General features: G+C 42.7%; 1 protein-coding gene across 1 annotated transcript in view; it reads left to right on the top strand.

Annotated features, from left to right (window-relative positions):
* ETV1 (ETS variant transcription factor 1) overlaps window positions 1–20,505 on the top strand; it is a 71,433-nt gene that overhangs the window by 35,250 nt on the left and 15,678 nt on the right. The window contains exons 5-10 of the mRNA XM_044293221.1: window positions 1,466–1,595; window positions 4,571–4,759; window positions 7,215–7,462; window positions 15,337–15,405; window positions 15,552–15,620; window positions 17,004–17,173. Of these exons, the coding sequence (XP_044149156.1) occupies window positions 1,466–1,595; window positions 4,571–4,759; window positions 7,215–7,462; window positions 15,337–15,405; window positions 15,552–15,620; window positions 17,004–17,173 (875 nt within the window). The remainder of the gene's footprint in view (window positions 1–1,465; window positions 1,596–4,570; window positions 4,760–7,214; window positions 7,463–15,336; window positions 15,406–15,551; window positions 15,621–17,003; window positions 17,174–20,505) is intronic.

Genomic DNA, 20,505 nt, shown 5'->3' on the forward strand with positions numbered 1-20,505 from the left:
CTGTAACGCTCTGTGGCCTCTGCTTTGTGGCACCATAAAGGCTGTGAAGGACTGCTGAGTGGCACCATACAGACGCTGTGTGTTCCCATGTGGCGCTGTAAGGCTCTGCTGCGTGGTGCTGTAAGGCTCTGTAGACTCTGCTGCATGGTGTTGTAACGCTCTGGGGGGCTCTGCTTTGTGGTGCTGTAAGGCTCTGCTGCGTGGTGCTGTAAGGCTCTGTAGACTCTGCTACATGATGCTGTAACGCTCTGTGGGCTCTGTTTCGTGGTGCTCTAAGGCTCTGCTGCGTGGCGCTGTAAGGCTCTGTGTGCTCTGCTGTGTGGCGCTGTAAGGCTCTGTGGGCTGTGCTTTCTGCTCGAGGAATCATTGTCCTTTTAGGTGGCTGACATATCGATCACATTTAGAAGGATATTTCAGCTGTAAGGTTATTTGTCACAAAACCACCAGATGATCCATATGGAAATCACAGACCATTTTTTTTTTTTCTACCAGTTCATATTTGACTGGCAAACCTGACGGTATTATCAGTCAGTCGGAGAGATGTGCGTATTAGCTGCACCAGGCTTAGCGCTGCCCTGTATTTGTGTACAGGAGCGACCTGACGTAACGTTCTTATGTTATTAAGTGTCAGGTAAGGATCTTAAAGCCTTAAAGCCCCATAGCCTGTAGGCTGAGCATCTACAAACCTGACTCGCTCCCTGCACTCCTCATACATAGAGGGAACGTTAATCTTGAAGAATGTAATAATTTTTTTTTTATTATTATTAATTTGTTTTCGATTGCTTGCAAATATTTTGCACATTTTTTTTAACTTTTCTGGGGGCTGCGGGGGCCATATTGAGGGCACAACCTCTGTATTATCTGTATAGACTGTGCAGTAAGAACATGTGTGCTTTGTAGTAGCTGCAATGAACTCAACTGTTTGCAGTCCTGCTGTCCCAGTGTTCGGTGGCCACTTGTCCTGTGGCCGATCGCTTCACATGTCTTTGAAGGTGCTAGTGACATGCTATTCAGGCCTATGTGACCACTGAGGCCACTGATTAGCCACAGTGGTCGTGGACCAAGTTGCTTTGGTTTCCGGCTGGAACCAGAAGCAACTGGGAAGTGGGCAGTGAGCTGGAATGGTGAGACTATAGACAGGTGAATTTTTTTTAATTTTTTTTATGAGGCCACCTTCCAACCACCGATGGTTCCTAGGTCTAACAACTCCTTTATTGAACAGAGCCGTGTCCATAGAGTACAGTCCCCAAAAGTCGATGAGTACTACACCTCCCCAAGACAAAGCGGAGGGGCAGGGATGATGCATACAGAGCTTTATATATGTGTATATCTCTATTTTACTTCTTGAGACTTTGTAGCAAAGCTGAGAATATGCTTTCGTACTGACCCACGCGATAGTTGCGGATTATTTTGCTAAATGTGATGACGCGATATACATTAATTATGACTGATTCTTTTCTCCTAGTGGCTTTTCATGGTGTCCCGTTAAAAATTAAGAAGGAACCCCACAGCCCCTGCTCTGAACTGAACACCGCATGCAGTCAGGAACAGCCATTTAAGTTCAGCTATGGAGAAAAGTGCCTGTACAATGTCAGGTAAGTGCACGGATGGCGGACACGTTTGGTTTTGTCAGCCAATCAGATTACAGTCATCAGTTTTTTTTTGCTTTTTGCATCTGGGCACCTATTAAATCTGGAAGCTTTTGGTTGACTTTTAAATGACCTTTCTGATTTTAATTTATGCGAGATTCTGCCCCTTAATATTATTTTTACCATTGTATTATTATATGCCTTGGCCAAGTTCACATATAGGGGCACACTATAGGCTCTTTTATAAGGCTCTTATACTAAGCTACAGTCTGAGTAGCCACAAAGCTGATAATTTTATTGGTAATGCAAATCATTTCCTGCTGAGCTTCTGCTTGTGCATGGGAGCCAGTCAGAACAAGCAGAGCCGCAGCACAATACATGGGTCAACAACAGCAGCCTTGTATATGAACACCAGCTGCACTCACCAGTTTCAAGCATCTACTTTTTTGGGTCTTCTGACTTTTCCTGATGTCTGGGGAAAGAAGGATTGGGCCTGTTGGCTATCTACATGTCTGATCTTTTCTCTCAAGCAAGATAAGCCGCCGTTAGAGACTTCTGGCAGCAGCTTCTTGCCCTATTTGCAATTGAGAACACACGCACAGGCCGTGCTGTCCGAAGCTTATGGTAGCCTTCAGCCTGTGATGTGATAGGAGGATTTCAGACCACCTTAGACTCCAGTGGACAATGCAGCTAAAGCTGGAGTCACTCACTGATTAAGATATGTGCAATAATAGGGCAGGGTCACATATCAGTCACCATTGCAGAAAGTAATTGGTTATTTATTTATTTGAGTTTGTGAAGGTATAGAAATGATATCTATACAAAAATACACGTTTTGATTCTTCTAAAAAAAATAAATATTTACATATATAAATAATATAGACTATATAACATATATAATAAATATAAAAATAAATATTTACATATATAACTAATATAAAAATATATAAATAATAAAGAATATATAACATATATAATAAATATAAAAATAAATATTTACATATATAACTAATATATAAAAATATATAAATAATAAAGAATATATAATATAACATATATAATAAATATTTACATATATAAATAATATAAAAATATATAATAAATAATATAAAATATAACTTATCTAATAAATATAAAAATAAATATTAGATAAAAAAATAAAAATAAATTCTTAAAAAACTTTCTGTGGAAGATTGTGATGCAGATGAATTTGCAATCAACACCTAAAGCGCATTACGACACCTTTGTAATTTACGGGTCTTTCTGGATGACTGTTGTGTAATTTACGGGGCTGTTTTGGGGCCTCTTGGCTCTACTTTCCCTTTAGATGAGAAATAATGCTTTTCAGCAGAAGTGTTTACAGGGAGCTTTTTAACCTTTGCTTCCCCCCCCCTCACCGTAATGCATTTTTGTTTAGCATAGACGAGACAGGCTTTTAAAGTGATTTACGTTGCGCTGCTCGTCCAGCGGAGAATGCATTGTGACTGGTAGGTAGTAGGCTACATAGGTGATCACGTGATTCTCCTTCAGCTGCTATGTAAATATGTCTAATGTAACAAGGACATCTGCTGCTTTATGGCCTGTTGGCGCTGCTTCATTTTTTCCCTTCTTCCAAAATAATAATAAAACGGGTAAAATTTAAAGGGATATCCCATCTCCTGATTTATGGCATATCGATGGGGAAATGCCCTAGATGTCTGATAGGGACCCTTCAAGAATAGGGTCCTCCATCGTGAATGGAGAGCATGCATTCACCATTCACTTCTTTGGAATTGAGAAAATATCCACTTGCTGGCTTGGCTGTTTCAGAAGTCCAACAGCGGTGAATGAACAGGTGGCTGTACCCTCCCCATTGGTTCCTATGGAGCTTCCAGAAACAACCAAGTGCCCTTGCTCAGCTATTTTTGAAAGTTCCATAGTGATGAATGGAGAGGAAGCCTTGGCCACTTCATCACTCCATTCACCGCTACTGGACTTCTGAAAACAGTCAAGACAGCACTTCTATTTTTGGAAGTCCCATAGAAGGGAACAGATAAATCTGTGCATGCGCAGCATGCTCTCCGTTCATGATAGTACCCCTGTTCTTAAGATAGGTGCAGGACCTGGCCTATTTGTATACCATGAATTTCCAGGATAGGAAAACCTCTTTAAGTCTTTCAGTCTGATCTTGTTAAAATTGTCAATGAGAAATAAAGGTGAGAAAGCAGCCGGCACTCCATGTGTATAATGAGAGTTGCACGCGTCCAGGGTCGGCGTTCCATAAATCCAAGAGCAAAGAAGACCGGCACTCGCTGTATTGGATGCGATAAGGAAAGGATAAGAATCACATCCAATACAGCGAGTGCCGATCTTCTTTGCTCTTGAGAAATCAAGGTGTCCTGCTCCTGGGACATTAGCAATCTGCTGTATTTTTGGGCATTTGGACAAAGTGTACAGTTTATCTGCAGAGCCTTCACAGGTGAAGAGAAGTATTGCACGGGGTCTCATTGAAATCAATTGTTTGTTTGTGTAATGCATGGACATGCTGGGTCCTCCAGAGCAAGAGACACTCTTTGCAAGCACTCCACTCAGGGTTAAAAGGAGAGGGTCCCCTCTAAATTCCGAATTATATAATTAGATATATATTATAATTCATAGCTAGGCAGCTCTTCCATTCTGAAGATCAGTAAAGCTGAGTACCACCCTCCCATAAGCCCAACTACCTACCCACCTACCACAGGAGCTGAAGCTGTGGACATTAGAGAAGCAAAAAGTTATTTATCTAGCATTTATCACCTACCACTTTACATGTTTGTCTGTGATAAAGATGTATGAGATTACAGTCAATTTGGTGTGAAAAATAGGATGTAACACAACTATTCTGCCAGTAGGGGCACTGTTTTGTTGTTCCCAGATTATTCCACTTTTCAACCATGTTGATTTTGTAAAATTAAAGGTTCATTAAAAATTAATTTAATGATTTTATGCATATTTCTTTCTAGTGCCTATGATCACAAGCCACAAGTTGGAATGAGGCCCTCTAACCCCCCAACCCCTTCAAGCACTCCAGTGTCCCCACTACATCATGCATCGCCGAACACAGCACAGAATCCTAAAGCAGAACATCTCTTTCCTACACATCTTCCACCATCCCAGCCGATTCCGGAAAGCACCTACACAATGGACCACAGGTAAGCAAGGAAAGGGGGACCCCAACGGGAGCATAATTTCAGCAAAGTGATCCAGATAAGGCGACTTCTCTAATGGAAAGCCCTGGTGACTCATGTCCAGCTTATATAGTGCTCCAAAAATTCTGGGTGACCTCCCCTATGGAAATCTAGAACTGTGTTAATGCATGTGGCCACTCAGAATTTCCAACTGAAATGAATTTTCAGAAAGAGGGCAACTTAAAGGGATTGTCTGCTGTGGGCAGGGTTGTATCTGGTAGTGTTTCGGATAGGCAGGGGAAGGATAACAACAAACTGCTCTCTGATCAAGCTATTGAGGCTGTGGCAGTAAACTGAAGCTTTGCCTGTTGCTGTGGGAAAAACTGTTCTGTTTAATAGACCTGACCCCAAAAATATGCTGGACATAGTGTTCTCTATCCTGTAATCCGAGTCGAAATGTGGCAACAAGTGTTGAGTTCTTCTGCAGTGCCTCCGCAGGTGAAATGAAGCATTGAATATTCTTCGCTGAAAGAACTGGGATTACTTGAACATGCTGAGGCCTCCGGAAACATGCTCTTTGGAACCATTCTGTACTCTGGTTAAAAGGGGTTTTCCAGGAGCAAAATAATGATGACCTAGCCTCAGGATGGCTCATCAATATCTGATCGGTGGGGGTCCGGCTCCTGGCACCTCCAGACGATCTGCTGTTTGAAGAGGCCACAATGCTTCAGTGAGCACCACAGCCTCTTCCTAGGCCAGTGACGTCATACTCATTGGTTACATGTTCCAGTTGAAGCTCGGTCCCATTCCTATACCAAGCACAGCGACTTTGCAATGTACACCGCTGTGCTTGGTATACTGTGAGGAGGCTGCAGTGCTCACTAGAGCGCTGCTGCCTGTTCAGACAGCAGATTGGCAGGGGTTCCAGGTGCTGGACCCCCACCAAGGATAGGCCATAAATATTCTTCTCCAGAAAACCCCTTTCATTTTGGTTCCCAATGGAGGACTATCCTATATTAGGGTTGCCTATTTATTTAAAGGTGTTGTCTTCACCATTCTAAAAATAACCGAGTGCACTCGCTGGCTTTTTTTTTGGGGGGGGGGGGGGGCAGTTCCATGGAGATAAATAGAGAGCACCCCGCGCATGTGTGGTGTACTCTCCTTTACTTTTGGGGGTCTATTTTAGAGATAGGTGCAAGTCCCACCTCTATCTGACTTACCAAGCAATATGCCATCAAAGTCCCAGAGGACACAACCCCTTCTCCTGCTCAGAGTGGTTTCAACATCAAGAATCCAGAGATGTAAATTGAGATCTGTGTCTCTCATTGGTGTTTCCTTATCCCTATATTCTTACACTGACATGGAAATTCTACATCATTTTTGTATACACGTTTTGCCTTGCAAATGTTTCAGGCGCGGGGTAAAATGCTACTTATGCTGTTCACTAATGGTTTTGAATCACCTTGGCTGGACACTGCTCATGTCAGTGTCAGGCCTATAGCAAAAAGAACATGGCTCCGGCCTCTAGATTTGTTGCAGGCTGTTATCCCCATCCATAAATCTACCTTAGGCTTGCGACCTTCAATGGATAACGCTGTGGAATCACTTAGATTATCTCACGTTGCACCTTTAAAATACAATCCGGCAATTAACCTTTGACTACCAAACAGCTATAGTTTCATTTCTTTCTTTTGCAAAGTGGATTTGTTTTATACGTCTAATAAAAAAAATTGGCTTCAGAATTTGAGTGTCTCCGGAGTTGGCAACAGCAGAGAGAAAAAAAATGGCTGTTTTTATATGCTTTTAGGATCTGAAGGATCTGTTAGTGATTGTGGTATATTCTTTGTAGTATGCAATTAATACTTTGTGCTGATGAACATTCAAAGACTGAAATGGTGCTCTCCATAGAGAAGTTCTGTTGGCTTATACTCAAACTATGTTTGTCCAGCAGCTATCTTCCCCATTCTCTCTCAATATACAGGGGAAGAAGGCAAGCTAATGTCAAACCTCAGTGGAGGCACTTTTGGTAGTACAAAGGGTCTGGGCATTTAGGAATCGGCCTACCTCATCCTCCAAATCTACTATCAGTTGACATTGAGGAGGCCCTATTAATCCAATGTTCTTGGACAGATTAAGACCCATAAAATGATTGTCTGAAAAAAAAAACTCTCAATGTTTGAATACCCATTCGAGTCATTTCAAGTCCCACCCAAGAATGCCCACAAAACTTCCCAGAAACTGCCCTTGAGGTACATATCTTGAGGCATCATATGTTCTATCTTAACATCCTTTAAAGACTGATTCTTTGTGCAGATGATTCCAACTGGCCTGTCCACAGATGTTTCCTCCAGATAAAACTTTCAGAATTCATTTTCCAAAATTCCATAAGGACTGAGCCATTGATATTTTAGTTGATTTTTATTTTTATTTTTTTGTATTCAGTTTTAAAGTTCTCCATTTTTTTATTTCTGCAAACCAGGTTTCGTCGGCAACTCTCAGAACCTTGTAATTCGTTTCCACCGCTTCCTGCGTTGCCGAGGGAAGGGCGACCTGTCTACCAACGACAAATGTCCGAGCCAAGCATCCAGTTCCCTCCTCAAGGATTTAAACAAGAATATCATGATCCAGTGTATGAACACAGCACTATGGTGGGCAATGCCCCCAACCAGAACTTCCCTCCACCTCTTATGATTAAGCAGGAACCTAGAGATTTTGCTTACGACTCAGGTAACTATCAGTGTCGTATTTCATATACAGTATTTACTCACCATTTTGGTGAAGTTTGTGTTTTTCTTAATACTTCGTTACCTGGGTCCACTGGAGGATTTTCTAGTGGGCCAATCCAGCCCAATACTGCATGTCTCTCTCCAAGTAAAGTTTTTGTCCCAGAATTGGTTGCACATCCTGGTTACAGTTCTAGAAGTGTTGTTTGATAGACAGTACAGTCTGATTGACTTGCTTTACTCAAAGGAAAGGAAGGCTCCAATAAGAGGTTAGGTTCCTCTTCTTTGTATCGATGAGGGGGTTGCATCTTAAGGATTATGTATCCCTCCCCACCAATATTAAGGTGCTATACCGTATAAATCTTCAGTGAGTCACTTGTCAGGCCATTGGGACAAAGTTTATCAAATGTCAGACAGAAAAGTGAGATCCAGGTAGGAAAGGAAAGTGATATTAAATGTTGACCTTGACTTAAATGTTTTTGGGGTCATCTGTAAATGGTGTCTAGGCACAGACTTTTAATATCTGTGAGTAACCCTGTAGTGGATTCAGGACATGCCAACAGCTAAAACAATTCTCACTAATAATATATTAGGGAATGTCTGTATGAGCTGCCCCCTGATGCATGATAAATATCTCTCCCATGCCTTATGTTGCTTTACCGCATACCTCAAGTTAAAAGTTCCGCCACATCTCCCATCAAAAATTGGAAAGAAGGGCTATAAAGCAAATGGTCTGGTTACTTGCGTAACAAAACTTCAACTTAGACTACACTTCAAACCTCTTAGAAGGATGGACTTCATCCATTTCACAGTTGTCTAGATCAGGGTTCCTCAACTCCAGTCCTCAGGGCCCACTTGCCAGTCACGTTTTCAGGATTTCCTTAGTATTGAGCAGGCGATATAATTAATGTCAGTGCATCAGGACTTACCTCAGGCATTCATTCTGTGGGATATTCTCAAATCATGACTGGTAGGTGGGCCCTGAGGACTGGAGTTAATGAAACACTGGTCTAGATGACCTGACTGCCCGTCTTCTGGCTGCATCTCCCCTAACTTTTTTTTAGCCTTTTCGTGGAGACATAGCTCCACTTGTATCTTAAGATTCTTGAAACATTTTTATAGCCAGAATTTTCTAAACCATTTTTGACCCAACTGCTCAGCCTAAAACTGAACTGACACTGAGACAGAGTGGTTGCTAAGGAATCACCGACTAACTATAGCTTTTTATATGGAGTTGTCAGGCAAGGTTGTCCATGGAAGATATTCCTTTTCAGTCCTACTCGGGTCTTCAGCACAAATGGAAATTTAGTCCATTATTGGAAAAACGTGGCCATGTTTTTCGTTTCCAAAAATCATTCTATACCCCTCCATAGATTGTGTGGTAGTAAATGTCATCCACCCTCACTTCAGTTCAACAGACCTGCAAAACCAGACACAGCCCATGAACAATTGACACTACTAGAAGAAGGCAGCCATGTTTCTCTAATCCTCTACACTCCTTTAATCATTGTCAAGAGTCCAACGAAAGGAGAGGGCTCACTTCAAAAGGAAGGGTGGGGTTTGCGGTCTTTTACTGGGTGGTTTCATTCGGTTTAAGAGGTTGGGCTAAAAAGTCCTGAATGTTTTTGGTAACTATGCCCTTTAACACACTTATGAAGGCAGAGAAGAGGTTCACAAAGCCTGGCCATACTCAAACCAAGCTTTTATTTATCTCCTGTTTTCATTGGTTTACTAATCAAGTCAATTTCTTTTTAGATTTGATTCCTACTAGACTGAATGCTACGGTACTCTTAGTTTTGAGACACAATGACCTTCCTTGACTGGATATATAAGGAGGACTATAGTTAGGAAAAAGCATTCTTTGAAGGCCAAACTATAAAAAATAATAAATAAATAAAAATTGTGACTCAGTAGCTCGGGCCTAATGTTGTGGGTGCAGCACAAATAAACACATATCATGGAGATCGAGAGTTCCAGTAAGTACTACTCCCTGGTTATTTGATTTGAGGATTGCGCAGTCTGGATTTACTCTTTTATGCATTACGAGAGGTCACGGGAACACAGGCTGCATTTTAAATCGGTAATGGAAGTTCTGGAGATGGTCTTAAACCAATCACACAGGTTTTAGCCATGACTGATTGATCTCCAGGGGGTCTGCCTTTGTAAGCGCTGTCTTACATGAATGGCCTTTGTACAGCTCAGAGCTTCATTCATAAAGTCAACGAAGAGGTTGGGGGGGAAAAAAAATTCTTTGAGCGGTTCAATAATCTTGAGCTGGAAGGTGTAAAGTTCCATCAGCTGTTCTGCTTGCCAAATATCTTCCAGCAATGATTAATGTTCGCTGGCTGTGCCAGTATGTTATATGACTCTATTTTATGGGCTTCGTGTGTACCGGATATACACAGATGTCGAAAGCTGTGTTCTCAACTGTGAAAGATTAAAATACTCTATCATGAATTCCATTCAACTATTTTTTTCAGTCTTCCCTGTACTGTGACTGGGAAGACTAGCCAAAGCTAGGGCATGCTTACATTGTGGATTTTGGCATGTATTCTGCACCTGATTCTTCCTATGAAGAAGTCTATGAAAAAAAAAAAAAACAACTCCTAAAAATGGTTTAAAACACCAATGGGAAAAAAAACCTCATGTAACGTCTGGCTGTGGTGGTTTTTGCCCCCTCCCCCCCCCATTTTTTTTTTAATAATAATTATTGTGAAACCATCAGACAGAGATCTGTTTTCTGATACGGACCTCAACACCCCCTTCTCATCGTAACCATAGAGTAGCATGACAAACCTTTTTGCATCCACTGGGGGGGGGGGGGGGGGAATAGTATGGATTTCTTATATTATAAGTCTGTCTTCAGTAAGCTTCCCCTAGTGGTGGTTGAAGCCATAGTCCAATTTTATAAAAAAAAGAACCCAAATGAGATACCTTTTTCTTGACCATAGTAGCTTTCAAAAATTCTAAGGGAACACTTAAAGTTGTTAGCTGTTTGAAGAGTCCGCTGCATGTCTCCTCACAGCTTACCAAGAACAGTACCCTACATTGCATAGTGGCTGTGATTGACATTGCAGCTCAGGTTCATTCACTTGAATAAGATTGAGCTGTGCCTAGGCCATATGACCTTTTATATAGTGATGTCACCAGCCTAGGAAGCACTACGGCCTCTTCCAACAGTTGGTTGGTGAGGCTACCAAGTCTTGGAACTTTGTCGGTCTGATATTCAGACTCGGACTGACCCACCAGAGTACCATAGGATCCTCCAGTGGGCCCAGTCTCTGAAGCCTTAGAGAGTCCAAAAGATCCAGGAGAAAATACCACTTGGAGCTGCCTTTGGAGCCAATCACTTGGCACTAGAGTCTATTTGATTCAAAACCTATTTGACTTTATTGATAATCTGGTGGCTGGATTCAGAGAATAATTTCCTCTGGTGGGCCTGAAGAACCTCAGTCTGACACTACTGATATTGATGACCTATCCTGAGGATAACCCATTTAAAGGGTTGGAGAACATTGACTGCTTTCATTTAGAAACAGTGCCCCAACAGTTTGTGTGTGGTATTGCAGCTCATTCCCTTCAATGGATCTAAGCTGCAATACCTGATATATCCTCTAGATGGGCATGGTGCAGTTTTTAAAGGAAATCAGCCATGTTTTGTAATCGTGTGCAACTAAAGACCCATCTATAGCTGGAATTTTGTTTTAGCCTTCAGCTTGTATTACTGCATTATCCATTTATCCGTGGCTGCCTTAGATCACAGCAAATGCATGGAAACGCTCTTCGAGAAAAAGTGCTCATAATTTGACCTTAACGTCATGAAGCACAGGCTTGTTTTTATTTTTCTTGCTTTCATTTTGCCTTAATTAGATTCTTGGCAGTCTCTTCCAGCATCGCTCTTTCAGTCTCAAGTACCTCATAATAATTGTTTTTATTCAATATCTTTTGAAAAGATGCAAACAGAACCCAAAGCAAAGTTCCATTCTATTGTGTTCTTTTTATCCGCGTAGGCTTTTTCGTGCAGTTATTTTTTTTTTCATTTATAGGATTGTTTATTTTTATTTTCCTCTTGTTTTCTGTAATATTTTGTTTATCTTTGTTTTCTATTTCATTTTTATTTTATTTTTTTAAGCTTTATCTGTTTTGCTTATAAAAAGGCCAAAATTATTTTATTATATTCCTGACCGTTGATGACGTGATGAAGCCAATTCCCGTTAATCGTTTCCCCCACCCCCCTCCGATAAAGAATTTGGAACCAAGATAGTCTCTTGGAATTACGTTTGCTTGGCTGTAGTCATGTCTTCATCGCAGAGCGAGATACAATTAGTCTTCAGCATCTTCTAATTGTTTGCTTTGAAGTCACCCTGTTTAACCGGTGCAAATAGTTCTGTGTTTTCTATCAACATTTCGTACAGTTTGAAACTGTAAATGCTAAATTTCATTGATGTGACTGGTTATTAGATAAGGTAGAAATGGAAGCAGCCGGCAATTTAATTAGCTACTATTTTTCTGAGCAAGTCATTACTTTGATGAACCTCAGAGCAATGTTTATGGCTCCTAATTAACCATGTTAGTCATTTGATTGAATAATCACTTTAGAAATGTTTCTTCAATTTGATTAGGCCCTGACCCACTGTTTGAGCCATAAATTAACGGTTTAGACCTTTCGACAGGCTGCTGCAGAATTCTGGGAAAGACAGTGGTCTTCTCCTGAATCTTAAAGGGGTGGTCTGGTATAGAAAACCCTTAGGACCCTGATCTATTAGCTAATGGCTAGAGATTTCACGGACAGCTAATTGGTTTTATTGAGAACTGCGCAATACTTAATTTCTCCTGTGGGGGCACTGTAGGGAAATGGAGAACATGCTGACAACTTCCCCCGACAGATTGCAGCTGATTGCTAAGGGCAATAAGCCAATTTCCAGGGGGTAATTTCTAACTAAAAGGGATTGTAAGAAGTGATCTAACGCCTTTCACAGAAGTCTGTCATCAGGAAATTCACTGGTATGCCAGGCACAGTGCCTTGTAGGACTAGCTAGGCTGAATGTAATGATACCTTTCACTTAGCGATATGTTGCCTCATTCTGGAAAAAGTCCTTTTAATCCATATGCAAATGAGCTGTTAAGTGCACTGAGGGCAACACCCAGCACCCCCGCCGATCAGCTGTAGGAGGAGACGACGCACAGTGTGCATGTGCCGTCTTCTTTCTCTCTCCCTGTTCACCGCTGCGGTCTATGGGCTTTCTCCTCTTACCCCCACCGATCTGATATTGATGACCAGGGGTGCACCACCAATGAGGCCAGTTAAGGCGACCGCCTCAGGCAGCACCAGGTAGAGACTAGAGGGGGGGCAGCAGAAGGGCCATGGGCAATGAGCGCTTTCATTGTGCAGAGGGGTTAGGTTAAGAAATTGGCATTGGGGGGAGGGGGCGCAGTTTCAGCCAACAACCGAAAGGCTAGGTGCACCCCTGTTGATGACCTATCCTGAGGATAGGTCATCAATAGTAAAAGTCTGGACAACCTCCTTAAAAGTACTTTTCTCCTGATTTAAGCAATGGATCACTACATGGAAGGTATCATTACATTCAGCTGAACTAGTCCTGAAAGGAAATGTACCTGGTCTAATAGTGAATTACCTTATGACAGACTCAATTTTAAAGGAATTGTGCACAATATCTTCTGTTAGAAAGATCTCCTAATATTAGCTGATTGAAGATTGTCTTGCTGCTCTCATCAGTTAGCTGTTATCTGTGGGGGAAGTTGGCATGAGGCATCAAGTGCTCCATTTGCCTGCAGTGCCCCCACAGGAGAGATTAAGTATGACACAGTTCTCATTACATTCAGCTGAGCTAGCCCTACAAGGCATTATGTCTAGCTTATCAGTGAATTTTTTGTGTGACAGATTCCCTTTAAGTACTACAACTCTCAACAGAGTTGGAATGTTTTCTATGCTCTGGCTTTAAAAGGCCATTATTGTTAGAACGCTGGCTCAATATTTACCTAGCGTAAACATGGTAATCTTCTGTAAGAACATCATATCCGCTGCCCAAGTCCAAATTTGCTCTACAAAAGTTTGGAGAAGGTTGCGCAAGAACAAAAGCATGTTTGTGCCCGTGTCAATGGAATGAGAGTACACGCTCATTATCCCCGTGATGGGCTTTGTTGCTTGAGTCTTACATAAAATTGAAACCTTTAGCAAAGTCAAACTACAGTGACCTGACTGGGATCAGAACATTTCTAGATGTTCCAAATTATGTTTCTTATAAGCACTAAGTTTTTGTTCTATGTTGAAGTATTTTTGAGGATGTTTGGACATTAGCTGCTGGAATTGCCCCCCAGGGCAATTGCTGGAGTCCATAAAAATATATTGAACTGAGTGACTGTTGTAAGGCTCCATTCAGACTTCACTTTCTGCTTCCTCAGGAGTATTCTCCAATGTGTATTTTTGACAGACTCCCATGTAGAGTCAAACGTAGACCAGTGTCTAGGCACATGAGGGTCTATGGATGCTATGGATACATTTTATCTTTACTAAATATAACCCAACAAGTTGCATTACAACAGGAGTGAAGGAGAGAGGGCCCTGCCCGTGAGGCTTACAATGTACATGGTATGGGAGAAGGGACACAGTATGTGAGGGTGAAGTTGGGTCATGGCGGTATAGAGGCAGCAGGGTCACTGGTTTTAGGCTTGTCTGAAGAGGTGGTTTTTCAGGTTTCTTTTGAAGGATTCCACTGTAGGTGAGAGTCTGATATGTTGGGGTAGCGAGTTCCAGAGTATGGGGGATGCACGGGAGAAATCTTGGAGGCGATTTGTGGGAAAAGGTGATAAGAGGAGAGAAGGAGGTCTTGTGAGGATCGGAGAGTGCGTGTGGGGATGTATCGGGAAAGTAGCTCAGAGATGTAGGGAGGGGACAGGTTGTGGGCGGCCTTGTATGTATTTGTTAGTATTCTGAACTAAATTCGCTGGGCAATAGGGAGCCAGTGAAGGGATCGGCAGAGGGGAGAGGCAGAGGAGTAACAGGGTGAGATTGGAGGTGGATTAGTCGGGCAGCAAAGTTGAGGATGGATTGGAGGGGTGCCTCAATACTTTGAGGCACACACATTGACACTAATCCAGGCTATCTGTATTCTGTGTTCTACTGTCTCGTTCTCTGTCTGATGTTGTCTCCTATATATAAGTATACCCCCTGCAAGGAGTCATGGAGAAGACTGCCGGGTTGTCACCCAACGTGATGTGATCCTTCTTCTAATCTGTAAAATGACATCTGCTGTTTTGGCCGAATTGTTTAGAGTCCAAAACATTTAGTAACTTTGTGCTGAATCGATTCGCACATCTCTAAGCACAGCAGAAACCATTTTATGCCTTTTGTGGTATAACGTTCCAACACGCACAATCGCAAACACAAAAAAAAATAAAAAAAACATTTTAAGAACTAATTATCGGCGCACCACTTTTCAACTTAGATGTAGATTGCGGCGATCCAACATTGTACAGCTATTAAATAATGTAATTAATCAGAACAGATGAGGCAAATGTGAAACGCGCGGGTTTAAAGGGGGAGGGGGGTACTAAGTGCTATTTAAAGTAAAGTGTGATTGCCAAAGGAGCTGACCTTTAGCAAGGTTGATTATGCTGAAAGTTTGAGTTCAAGTGACTGTGTTAGATAAAATCAATGTTCTTCATATTCTCGTTTCATTTTGCCGTGCCACGTGCTTGTGTCGGGGAGAAGGCTAACCATGTGTTGACAGGTTTCCTTTCGCTGCAGCGCGCGTCCCTTTCTGTTACTCTTCTGTCCGCTGGCTGTCTCATTGATAACCTGCACGCTTTCAATTCCAGACACTTCTTTGATTAGCATTGTCTTGTTTTTCATTGCAGAAGTGCCTAGCTGCCATTCCATTTTCATGAGGCAAGAAGCTTTCCTGGCTCATCCCAGCGGGGCCGAAGGTATTTTATTCTACAGCTGTTTTTATTTGTTTATTTATTTATACGTTGTGCTCCTCACCATGGCAACGGTGTATCGGTTTCAAGTCACGTTGACCTTTCTTTGATATGTTTGACATCATTTGTTTTTAATTTTTAATTTTTTTTAGGCTGTATGTTCGAGAAGGGTCCTCGACAGTTCTTCGATGATACGTGTGTGGTCCCAGAGAAATTTGACGGTATGTGTTCAGGACATAGATTTATCATTTGATCTATTTTTATATAGTCAATGCTAGAGGAAATCGTGGTAACTAGAGATGAGTGAATCACTTCTAAATGAATAACCATTGACCCAAATTTTACAAATAATTTGGGTGAAATCCAACTACTTTTGGTGATTTTGAATGAATTTCTCAAAATGGCATCCGCCATTTTTCAGATTAGAAGACGCAAAAGATGAAGAATCGCATGACCTCAAATGGCATTTGCTGCAAAAACGGCAAATGTTTTTTGTTTAGTTTTTTTAAAGAAAATCACTCATCACTAGTTGTAACCATCAAGTATGGTCATATTAGAATATTATGGGCACATGTGATTGTAATGTTCACAAGCAGACAATTTCTATTTCTAATGCTCCTTGTGAGTAGGCCAAAAAATCCCAATAGAGCAGGACCTGAAGTTGTCATCAATGTGGTCCAGATCTAGCCAAATGCTCATTTGCTCAAGAGCAGTCTCTCCCAACCTTTACATACACAGTGAAAATTTTGCCTCGGCCAAGCATAGGTGTGTCCTGGGGATAGGGGAGAAAGATGCTCCCAGACACCTCAGGGTCTCATCTCCTCTAGGAACAAAAGGATGGGTCAACTGCCCAATCCCTGTATACCATCTATCATTGAGGATAGTCGAGAGGCCCACGTACCGATTCAATGGTCAACTGGAACAAGCCAAAATGTGCATGGCCAGCTTCAGTTCCAAGACCAAGAGCTTCAATATAGCGGGTACATTTTCCTAACCAATGAAATCCCAGCTGGTCACTGTGTTTTGAGAACTTTTTTGCTTAAAACCAGCCATGCAATTAACTAGGCAGAGAAGGCCAGAGATGTAGCTCTGTGCATTGCTGATGACTGACGCACATGGTTTTGCATATTTATCATACAAATCATGTACTTATGGATAAGCAAAGAAAACATTTGGAGCTTTTGTGTCCTGAGCATATATCATGCATATTATTATTGTCAACAACATCTGCAAAACCACGGCGCTGCTTCTGCAACACCCAGGACTACAGCCAAACGACGGCAACATTCCAGGCGGACTCTATCCACTCTGTGAATGGATTGTGTGGATTGCATAACACGTGCTGAATTCAGGAATTTCAAGGGAATGTAATACTATGTAACTGGAGAACTGTGTGATATAGCAGCTAAACTTAAAGGGACACTAACCTTAATTTGTCAGTTTCTAAAGTGGGACATTTTAGGGTTAGGGTTGTGCCTTTTAAGAAGTCCAAAAAAACCTTCAAACAAATTGTATGATATGCTGTTTTCTATAACATGGAGAGCCCGGTATATAGAACTTATCAAGTCTAATAATTTTTTGAAATGTATGTTTTAATTTTTCAGGTGATATTAAACAGGAACCGGGACTGTACCGTGAAGGACCGACCTATCAGAGAAGAGGTTCACTCCAGCTATGGCAGTTTTTAGTTGCATTACTTGACGATCCGGCCAACTCCCATTTTATTGCCTGGACGGGCCGAGGCATGGAGTTCAAGCTCATCGAGCCCGAGGAGGTGAGTGCATTGCATATGTACAAGCATCCCACATTCAGTAGGAAACCATCTGCACATTTTCAGCAATGTCTTTTGCTGGTCTTATATGCAAAAAAAGCTCTCCTCCAGAAGGAAAAAAATGTTCTGTCTAGTGCCACCATTGCAATCCTATGAATCAGTGTCCAACTCATTAAAAACGACTAGCCAAACCAATGTGTCAACAGCTGTTTCAGAGTCCTTGTCCGTGTAGAGCAGGGTAGTGGTTGTTTGGGTGAGAGGGCTTTGACATGTTTCTGGTGGGGGGTACCGTTTCTCCTTTTGGAGAGCAACTGCTAGCACAGATAAGTCTTACAGGCACAATGCTCTCTGGGAAAAGATATGTAAATTAGCGCTCTACCAAAATGAAGAAAGCTGTCTCTATAGTGCCACCTATTGGAGGTAGCTACCTTTTTAGTCAATGCCTAGCCCATTTCTCAAAGCAGTCAAGTCTGCCATACCTTGCTTCTGCCAGGCATACAGTCTATTGTCAAACTTCGGCACAGGAAGAGTATATTGCCTTCAAGCAGCCATCTTTTGGTTACGAATATGCAATGTCCTGACTAGAGTTGAGCGAACACCTGGATGTTCGGGTTCGAGAAGTTCGGCCGAACATCCCGGAAATGTTCGGGTTCGGGATCCGAACCCGATCCGAACTTCGTCCCGAACCCGAACCCCATTGAAGTCAATGGGGACCCGAACTTTTCGGCACTAAAAAGGCTGTAAAACAGCCCAGGAAAGAGCTAGAGGGCTGCAAAAGGCAGCAACATGTAGGTAAATCCCCTGCAAACAAATGTGGATAGGGAAATGAATTAAAATAAAAATTAAATAAATAAAAATTAACCAAAATCAATTGGAGAGAGGTTCCATAGCAGAGAATCTGGCTTCCCGTCACCCACCACTGGAACAGTCCATTCTCAGATATTTAGGCCCCGGCACCCAGGCAGAGGAGAGAGGTCCCGTAACAGAGAATCTGTCTTCATGTCAGCAGAGAATTAGTCTGCATGTCATAGCAGAGAATGAGGCTTCACGTCAGCCACCACTGCAACAGTCCATTGGCATATATTTAGGCCCAGCACCCAGGCAGAGGAGGGAGGTCCCGTAACAGAGAATCTGTCTTCATGTCAGCAGAGAATTAGTCTGCATGTCATAGCAGAGAATGAGGCTTCACGTCAGCCACCACTGCAACAGTCCATTGGCATATATTTAGGCCCAGCACACACACAGGCAGAGGAGAGAGGTCCCGTAACAGAGAATCTGGCTTCATGTCAGCAGAGAATCAGTCTGCATGTCATAGCAGAGAATGAGGCTTCACGTCAGCCACCACTGCAACAGTCCATTGGCATATATTTAGGCCCAGCACACACACAGGCAGAGGAGAGAGGTCCCGTAACAGAGAATCTGGCTTCATGTCAGCAGAGAATCAGTCTGCATGTCATAGCAGAGAATGAGGCTTCACGTCAGCCACCACTGCAACAGTCCATTGGCATATATTTAGGCCCAGCACCCAGGCAGAGGAGGGAGGTCCCGTAACAGAGAATCTGTCTTCATGTCAGCAGAGAATTAGTCTGCATGTCATAGCAGAGAATGAGGCTTCACGTCAGCCACCACTGCAACAGTCCATTGGCATATATTTAGGCCCAGCACACACACAGGCAGAGGAGAGAGGTCCCGTAACAGAGAATCTGGCTTCATGTCAGCAGAGAATCAGTCTGCATGTCATAGCAGAGAATGAGGCTTCACGTCAGCCACCACTGCAACAGTCCATTGGCATATATTTAGGCCCAGCACACACACAGGCAGAGGAGAGAGGTCCCGTAACAGAGAATCTGGCTTCATGTCAGCAGAGAATCAGTCTGCATGTCATAGCAGAGAATGAGGCTTCACGTCAGCCACCACTGCAACAGTCCATTGGCATATATTTAGGCCCAGCACCCAGGCAGAGGAGGGAGGTCCCGTAACAGAGAATCTGTCTTCATGTCAGCAGAGAATTAGTCTGCATGTCATAGCAGAGAATGAGGCTTCACGTCAGCCACCACTGCAACAGTCCATTGGCATATATTTAGGCCCAGCACACACACAGGCAGAGGAGAGAGGTCCCGTAACAGAGAATCTGGCTTCATGTCAGCAGAGAATCAGTCTGCATGTCATAGCAGAGAATGAGGCTTCACGTCAGCCACCACTGCAACAGTCCATTGGCATATATTTAGGCCCAGCACACACACAGGCAGAGGAGAGAGGTCCCGTAACAGAGAATCTGGCTTCATGTCAGCAGAGAATCAGTCTGCATGTCATAGCAGAGAATGAGGCTTCACGTCAGCCACCACTGCAACAGTCCATTGGCATATATTTAGGCCCAGCACCCAGGCAGAGGAGGGAGGTCCCGTAACAGAGAATCTGTCTTCATGTCAGCAGAGAATTAGTCTGCATGTCATAGCAGAGAATGAGGCTTCACGTCAGCCACCACTGCAACAGTCCATTGGCATATATTTAGGCCCAGCACCCAGGCAGAGGAGGGAGGTCCCGTAACAGAGAATCTGTCTTCATGTCAGCAGAGAATTAGTCTGCATGTCATAGCAGAGAATGAGGCTTCACGTCAGCCACCACTGGAACAGTCCATTCTCAGATATTTAGGCCCCGGCACCCAGGCAGAGGAGAGAGGTCCCGTAACAGAGAATCTGTCTTCATGTCAGCAGAGAATTAGTCTGCATGTCATAGCAGAGAATGAGGCTTCACGTCAGCCACCACTGCAACAGTCCATTGGCATATATTTAGGCCCAGCACCCAGGCAGAGGAGAGAGGTCCCGTAACAGACAATCTGGCTTCATGTCAGCAGAGAATCAGTCTGCATGTCATAGCAGAGAATCAGGCTTCACGTCACCCACCACTGCAACAGTCCATTGTCATAAATTTAGGCCCAGCACTAGTGTTGAGCGGCATGTCCCATATTCGAATTCGCGAAATTTTGTGAATATTCGAAAGAATATTCGTAAAATATTCGCGATTATTCAAATTCGTTATTATTTCGCATATGCGATAATTCGAATTATCGCATAATACATATGCTATGCAAAATTCACATGTGCGCTAATGAAATCGCCTTACGAAGATTCGCAACTCAATTCAATCACTAATGTATGAATGCAATGCCCTTTGCCTCTGTTCTGGGACAAGTGTAGATATTCGCATGTGCGCTAATAAAATCGCCTTACGAAGATTCGCACCTCAATCACTTTCTAGGGAATGTGAGACTTTTGGGAATCAATCGAGATACAGTGGGGGGTGATGACAGTAGTTGACAGAGTACAGATCAATGT

Source organism: Bufo gargarizans, chromosome 5 (assembly GCF_014858855.1).
Source record: "Bufo gargarizans isolate SCDJY-AF-19 chromosome 5, ASM1485885v1, whole genome shotgun sequence".
Taxonomy (NCBI): domain Eukaryota; kingdom Metazoa; phylum Chordata; class Amphibia; order Anura; family Bufonidae; genus Bufo; species Bufo gargarizans.